Below are 7,511 nucleotides of genomic sequence, written 5' to 3' on the forward strand. Positions count from 1 at the left end.
ACCAAGGCAGTTTTTGGATATTGAGTTTCCTAATTGAGATACTGTACAGTCATATCTTGTTGGGTCAGCATCGCCATAGGGCCTCATTCATTCTGAAAAAAATTCCAAAACATCTTACAAACATCCCACTCCTATCACACTAGTATGCCTTTTCTGAATTGTATGTCTAATTTATATGTTTGAATTTGTATGTTTTGATGACGTCAAAATGTCATCAATCAATGATTTCAACTAAATATCCCAAAACGTGATGAATTTGCCCACTGCCATGGTATGTGAGATCATGTCAAGTTGAAAATAAAGTGCATTTTTACTTAAAATCGTTCTCACATGTTGATTGGGAATATGTTTACTTTCATATGAGAGAAAGTGCTGATAATAAACAACACATGTACTCGTTGTTGCCCCCTGGTGGTCGGGAAGGGGTGGTACAGGGACACAAGCTTGCATTGACTTGCACACTCACTCTACCCTCTCTGTCTGTCATGTAGTAGCAACAAGTAGATCTGGGTAAAATATCTAAAATACTTGAAAGTATATGAAGTGTGCTTGCATTATCTTGGAATTTGCATTTTGGGGGCTAAGCAAGTTCTCCTTTCATTTGAGAATAGTTTGTTATTTTTCCTCTGGCAGCTAGACAGAGATGTTTCTCTTGTTTTGTAAATGGTTTAAATGAATTTATCACTAAACCAATGAGGAGAATGAGCCCTGAACATGTGCAAAATGGAGGAATTGGAGATCCATAGCTGAATTTTAAAAAGCAACTGAAATGACAAGTGCATCCACTCCTAATTCTGCTGTGTTCACCAGTTTGAACTTAACTGTGCTAGGGGACGGTTCAGTAAGCTGAAATATTCAGAACATGGCAAAAATATTTCTAATGTATAAGTTAATATAACTTCATATTATTACATGACAGAATCATCTTTCTATCTGAATGTTCATTGACGTTGCATCCTTATAAACATATCCAAGGAAGCGATCTGTCGATACAATGTGATCCCAGATCTATCCAGTTGTTAGGTGATGAGGTGTACGCTCTGTTCTAATGCAGACCAAACTATACTGAAGGATACATTATTGTGTTTTAATAACCATTTATAATTCACTGTTTTCTCTCTTAAAATAAGAATTATAATTTAGTGATGTCTTACAAGGGTGTATACATATTGTTTAGGGGGTAAGTTCATCAAATTTGTTTAGGACATGATGTGTGTGTGTGTGTGTGTGTGTGTGTGTGTGAGGAGGGAATCTTTAAAGAAAGTCTTTATATTTTCCAACCCAAATGTTTCCAAGCCAAATGCCGTCTTTTTGCCCTTCTGTCAGTCTATATACTGTTGTCCTTCTCAGTGTGCATTGTTTACTATTGAATTCCTAATATTATGTACATTTTGATGTTGAAATTAACAACATATTTGAATAATAGCCTGTATATGGATGTTGTTTTGATGCAATTATCTTTACCTCAAATGATTTTAGATATTGGACCAATAAAAAAAGAATGTATTTCATCTGTTCACCTCTTGCGTCATGTGTTTTTTCCTTTTTGAAAGCGTCATAGACACCTACCCAGACACCTACCCAGACACCTACCCAGCCAGGAGAGAGACTTTTGCAGTTCAATTACTGTATTCATTGCCACTGACATTCAAACATTGGAACATCCTGTGATCATCCCCTGTCAAAGTTGACAGCAATTGGCCCTTTCTGTTCCTCAATTTCTCATTTTCCATGATGGGAAACAGAAATGTCTGTGTTGTGTATCTGTAATAGATTACTGTAATGAAATAGTTTTGTGTGACAAAAAAAGGGGACAAACTTTAAAAAATATTATAATTTATTCAAATATGAGGGCATGCAGTCATTCCATGTTATCACAGACCTGGTTAATGCTAGTTACAGTAAGGTTAGACACAGACAATACTGTCAATTACACATGAATAATAAGGTAAATACAAGTCACTTTAAAAAGCTAGCGTGTGAATCAGCTTGTCCTGAGAGTTACAACACAATAGAACCAAGCCAATGGCCTAACCAAACTGTTGATAATGCCAATTCAATAATGCCATGTTGTCAGTGATTTATCAGTTATTTGTCTCAAGTTCGTAATTATGAAATCATTATCAGCATCTAGATGGTATGATGACATCACTCTCTCAGTCTCTAGTTAGTATAATGACATCACTTCATCAGCCCCCAGTAGGTGTGGAGTAGACATCACTGTATTGCTGTGTCCACATTGAAAGTGCAAGAACGCAGAGGAATCAAAAATCAGCAAGCCCAATGTGGACTCAGCTCATCAGTTCCCCAGTAGGTATGATGACGTCACTCTGTCAGTCCCCCTGGATTCTCTGATAACTGCTTCTCTGGCCAAGTCTACAGCCCACAATGCTTTTTCAGGAGAAGAACAGAGAGAAACACACTACTATTAATGGGTTTACTTAACCATGTTAGTAACAACTATACTGTACTAATTTACAACATTTAGCAGCTTGTCATTGTAAATCACTCTGGAACTTGCAGTCAGGAAGGTAGAGGCTATTGCCTCCTTTGCCTCCTTTCAATCCCTCCATCTGTCCATATCCTAATTTGAATTCCATGCTGTTTTTGTTGCTGTTTTCCTTGTCAAACTTCACATTGTTGTTATCTATCGCCACCCAGGTCAGCTTGGCGACTTCCTAGATGAGATGAATGTCCTTCTCAGCTTCTTCCCTGAGGAAGGCACACCGCTCACTCTCCTGGGTGACTTCAACATCTAATCAGAGAAGTTTTACTCTTCTGGATTTCTTAACCTTATCTCCTCATTTGACCTTACCCTGTCTCACTATCCCCTGACTTATAAGGCAGGCAATCAGCTTGACCTTGTCTTCATCACATCCTGCTCCACCTCCAACCTAATTGTTACCCCTCTTCCGGTTTCTTACAGAGGTACTTATTGTAAGTCGCTTTGGAAAAAAGTCTACTAAATGCAAATTAAAAATGAAAATAAATAAGTTGTTAAATGTTAAATAAATGTTTTTGAATAAAAGTCAAATGAAAATAGATAATAAAACACTGAAATCCTCTGTCACTGTCAGAACCAGTGGAGGTATATCTAGAGGCTAGAGAGCTTACCTTATAGGAATGGTGGCCAGGACTGTGATAATGCTGGACAGGATGAAGACGAACCCAGGGAACCAATCCAGGGTATGCTGGTAAATCTTGGTGTAGACAGGAGTGTAGGCCAGACTGGCAACCTTAAAGGACAACTGCAGCGAAATAAGAATGATCCCTGTAAAGAAAAAAATAACCTTAAGTTATTTCTGCCACTTCCAGTTCCCTAAAATAATCAATAGAGGGTGCTATTGCTCTGTATAGTCAATTATGACGTGGCTCTGAGAAGAACACATTGGTCAGCCGGTTGTGACACATTTTCAATGTTGACTCTCTGTTGCAAATGAATTCACAAACTTTTGTAACTTTCCAAATATGCCTAAATATCATAGAGTAGACAATAATAATGGAAGTTTTCACTGTAAAACGTTATAAAAACACTTGATCTGATCTGGATGTACTGGACATTGAGTCTGGCAAACAAAACTAGGCTAAATGTGTGGAATAATATGGATATAGTGAGCTGTGCATTGTTACATGTGGGTTCACACATCTGTCCTGACATCCACTAAAATGTGAAAATAATTCACACGTGTGCAGGTTACAGTTTTTTTCAATCGTTTGCAGCATTTGTATGAAACTGGATTTCACATGCCCAGCGCAGTGACGTACAGTATGCACACACATGTTTAGCAATACAGTTTGTCATTTCCCATTGCTTTCACACAAATGTAAATGTAAACACATTTTTGCAAAACAATTAACACAACTCTCTACATTAGCAGATCCACTGAGTGAGTGTTACCAAACAAAACAGAATTATTTCCAGCTAATTATCCCATTATAGTGAATCTATACTCCATACATGTAAACTCTCATCGCTCAACAGTTCAACTGACCATCAGCCTGTAATCACATATGAAACAGGTAATCAGAAATGTAACATGTGTCCTGGCAGACAGGGTAGTGTTTTTACTGTTAATGTTTCTGTTGAAACCTTTTCTGTCCTACAGTAATGCAATTTTGATTGTTGTAACTACCAACTTGATTCTGAATATTTTAGGTGAATTTAATTTATATTTAAAATAAGCATGCATATTCTCTGTAACAGGCGCAGTACTACCTATAAACTATATACTACATATAGAACGTTTTTCTGTTGAGTGATATTTTGACTTTTCTTCTTTTTTTAATTTGTTTTTCACCTTTGTTTATTGATGGTTATAGTTACTATTTAGTGTTTCATTATTAAATTAATGGTGGATTGAACTTTTCATTAGATGACAAAGGATATTGTTTTGATGCACTGATTCACTTTTGTGACATGTTATTTAATTGTAGAGTTATAGTGTATTTTGCTAAAGATATGTGGTGTTTTGGCAAACATTTGGTTAACTGTTTCGGGGAATGTGTGAACTGTTTTGAAAAGTTCAATAATGTGCTCAAGCAATCGAGAAAAACTGTAACTACTCTGCCAGTTCATTTCCTCAAACTAGAATGAGGAAGTGTCTTGTCAAAGTGTGCCATGATTGGACCACTGACTGAAAGCTTTATTATAGCCATTTCCCCTGTGATAATCAGCCTGTTGAACCAGATATACCAGTTCCAGTAAATTATGAAAGACACAAACAGGGAGAGATAGAAACAGTGAGTCAACTTCCACATATTTACAGATCTACTCTTGTTTACCCTGAGTTGTTTAATCTACTCTTTACCCTGAACACACCCAGAGCACTTAGACTCTTACTGACGTCAGATGTCTATGTCTTACCAAACCCTTGTTGGATGTTAAGGGATGGTTCACTCAAAATACAAATGATCATGATGTCATTCGTACACTTGTACAATGGCTGTGGTCAACATATGGTTATCAAGTATATCAGTAAGATAACTAAGAGGAAGAGCTGATGTTTCAATCAGTCTTTATTCTTCAATAGGCTTGTGTAACTGGCAGGGATCAAACTGTCAAACTTTTGCTTTGTAACCCACCTTCAGGGAGCAAGCGGCTAGCCTGCCACTCAGTGAGCGACAGTGGGTACTTAACTGGGACTCTTCTGGCGATGTCTACTGGCTAACAACTTTCAATCCACCACTCTTGCAATACCTTAAATGTGTTCTTTGTTTTCATCCATTGGTTTGTGCTATTCTACATTGACTGCAGAAACCAGGATGTACTGTATGTACAAATGTTTTTGATTGGGACTTACCAGTCGATGAGTCATTAACCTGTTTGGACAGGAGGGAACGTATGATGGGCATTGGAATCAGTGCGAACAGGGTCAGGGCTCGAGCTGAAAAGGATGTGAAAGGGTTAGAATGAAAGCATAATCCATCTTGAGTTAGTGACGAATCACAACCATTAGTGATATTGTGTCCAGATTGTGTGATTTCATAGAAAGCAGTGTGTGTGTGTGTGTGTGTGTGTGTGTGTGTGTGTGTGTGTGTGTGTGTGTGTGTGTGTGAGTGAGTGAGTGAATGTGTGCGCACGTGCATGTGTGTGGGTGTGTGTGTGTGTGTGTGTGTGTGTGTGTGTGTGTGAAGTATGTTTAAAAGAACATTAAAGACAATCATGAAATAACTGTTCTACAAACTACTATTCAACAACGTTATTGGTTTTCTAAACGGACATGTATGACTATTGCATTACCAAAGGCTACTTACTGGTTTTAACTTAAATAAAACAAGGATAATGGATCCCTGACCACTGTAGGCCCTATAGGTGTACTATTTTCATAATCTACAACCATCAATGCACATAGAAGAAAGTCCTAACTCCCGTGCGTACAGCCATGTTTTACTCTTAGTGGCTCGCGTAACGTTCAATTAGGGATTTCCGATTCGGGCCAAAGGATTAGATGCAGTGGTAATATCATTAGGAGCAGTAGTATGCCAATATATGATTTCACTGCAAAAATGGGAAGTTAATTCAAACTAAAGATACTAAACAATCAAACTTCTTACCCAAGAAGAACATGTAAGTTGCTGTCACGAATGACATGAAATATATTCCAGCCGCGAATGACAGCATTCCAATAATGATCATGGTCACGTCGCCGACGCGCCTAGACATCACCATGACACCCAAGAAACTTGTAAGGAACACTGCGAATCCTGCCGCGTTGCCGTAGCCCACCTGCGTTGCGTTCCAGTTGAGGGGCTCCTTCATTTCAAATACCACCAATATGTCTATACCTCCTCCAACCGCGATGTCATACAGTATTCCGCTTGCAAAAAGAAGCAGGATGTTCACAGTATTGTGAGAATTTTGACCGAGTATCCCATTGCTTTCTTTGCGCTCTTGGGCGCTCACCGACACATAATCGAAGACAAACGTGGTGTACACCAGGCACCCAAAGTACAGAATTACGCTCAAACTCACCAACAACGTCCCCTGTTTGAAGTTTGCAGTGTATAACTGAAAAAGGTGACCAGAGGCCAAACTACCGACAAGACCGGCTAATCCGTACATCAGTTCAATGCGCATCATGTGGAACGACCTGTTCTCCTCAGGAGAGCTCAGCGACACGAAAGCCATAACACCTGCCCAATAGGAACAGAACCCCCCGGAGAGTCCATGGAACACAACCCCACCGTACATGGCCTCAATCGGCAACTCCATCACAATGACCAGAAGCAGGACCAGTCTGGAGACCAGGTAACCTATTAAGGGGACAGCAATGGGAATCTTCCTGAACCCCCTGTCTCCAACCTTTGCCAAAACAATTGCGGGGAGGATTGGAACAAACTTCGACAGCATATGGTAAGTCATGTAGAAGTTCGACATGGCTTTCTGTCGGCTTTCCATCGTGGATATAGGGTAGATGGAATCGGTGGCATTACCGCATCGCTCTTTTACAATCATCTGCAAGCCGGTGTCGAAGAACGCAGAGCCGATTTGGGCACATATGATGACCGGCTCAATACGTTTCCGCAGGGCCCCGAGTTCCATATTAATTACCGACCAAAATGAAAATGCTGTAAAATAAAGAGTCACTGACTGAAATGAGAACAGGCGTTATGTTTGCAGCATGCAGACACAATTGGACTATCTAACAGCTAAAGGAAAACGGAAGTGAGCCTTCAGAAACATGAAGCCTACTGCATGAGGCACGTCTGATTGGACGAATCCTTTTGCAAAGATGTTCATGACAAATGCTCAATGCAAGAAGACTTTCTTGTTTATGTATCTACATACAGGTATACATAACAATATGCTTAGGCTACTAGAGAATCCTATTCAGAGATTGTGCTTGACCATAGACGCGTCAATATGGTTTCCTAGCAGTGATAACATTGAGGGTGATTCATTGTCATCAAATAAGGAAATACATTATTCCTTTTAGAGACCTCCCCTTGAACAAATTTGGTAGCACTGTACAATAAGAAAAAAACGAGTTTGTTGTCCCCCACCGATGAAA

General features: G+C 39.2%; 1 protein-coding gene across 1 annotated transcript; it reads right to left on the reverse strand.

The window, feature by feature from the left end:
* Positions 1-1,819: 1,819 nt before the first annotated feature.
* slc46a2 (solute carrier family 46 member 2) lies at positions 1,820-7,141 on the reverse strand. The gene is made up of 4 exons (XM_083670685.1): positions 6,055-7,141; positions 5,301-5,384; positions 3,115-3,271; positions 1,820-2,391 (listed from the first exon to the last, which is right to left on the reverse strand). The coding sequence occupies exons 1-4, from the start codon at positions 7,040-7,042 to the stop codon at positions 2,334-2,336; spliced, it is 1,287 nt and encodes a 428-aa protein (XP_083526811.1). The 5' UTR covers positions 7,043-7,141; the 3' UTR covers positions 1,820-2,333.
* Between the last annotated feature and the right edge of the window lie 370 nt (positions 7,142-7,511).

The sequence above is a fragment of the Argentina silus genome (assembly GCF_951799395.1).
Source record: "Argentina silus genome assembly, chromosome: 5".
NCBI classification, from domain to species: domain Eukaryota; kingdom Metazoa; phylum Chordata; class Actinopteri; order Argentiniformes; family Argentinidae; genus Argentina; species Argentina silus.

What these genes read in the sequence shown, in the direction of transcription:
- slc46a2 (XM_083670685.1), bottom strand. Translation starts at nt 7,042, where the DNA reads ATGGAACTCGGGGCCCTGCGGAAACGTATTGAGCCGGTCATCATATGT. An exon ending in AACTTACATGTTCTTCTTGG is followed by an intron (nt 5,385 to 6,054) that starts GTAAGAAGTTTG and finishes CATCCTTTTCAG; the next exon opens with CTCGAGCCCTGACCCTGTTC. An exon ending in GGTTAATGACTCATCGACTG is followed by an intron (nt 3,272 to 5,300) that starts GTAAGTCCCAAT and finishes TTTTCTTTACAG; the next exon opens with GGATCATTCTTATTTCGCTG.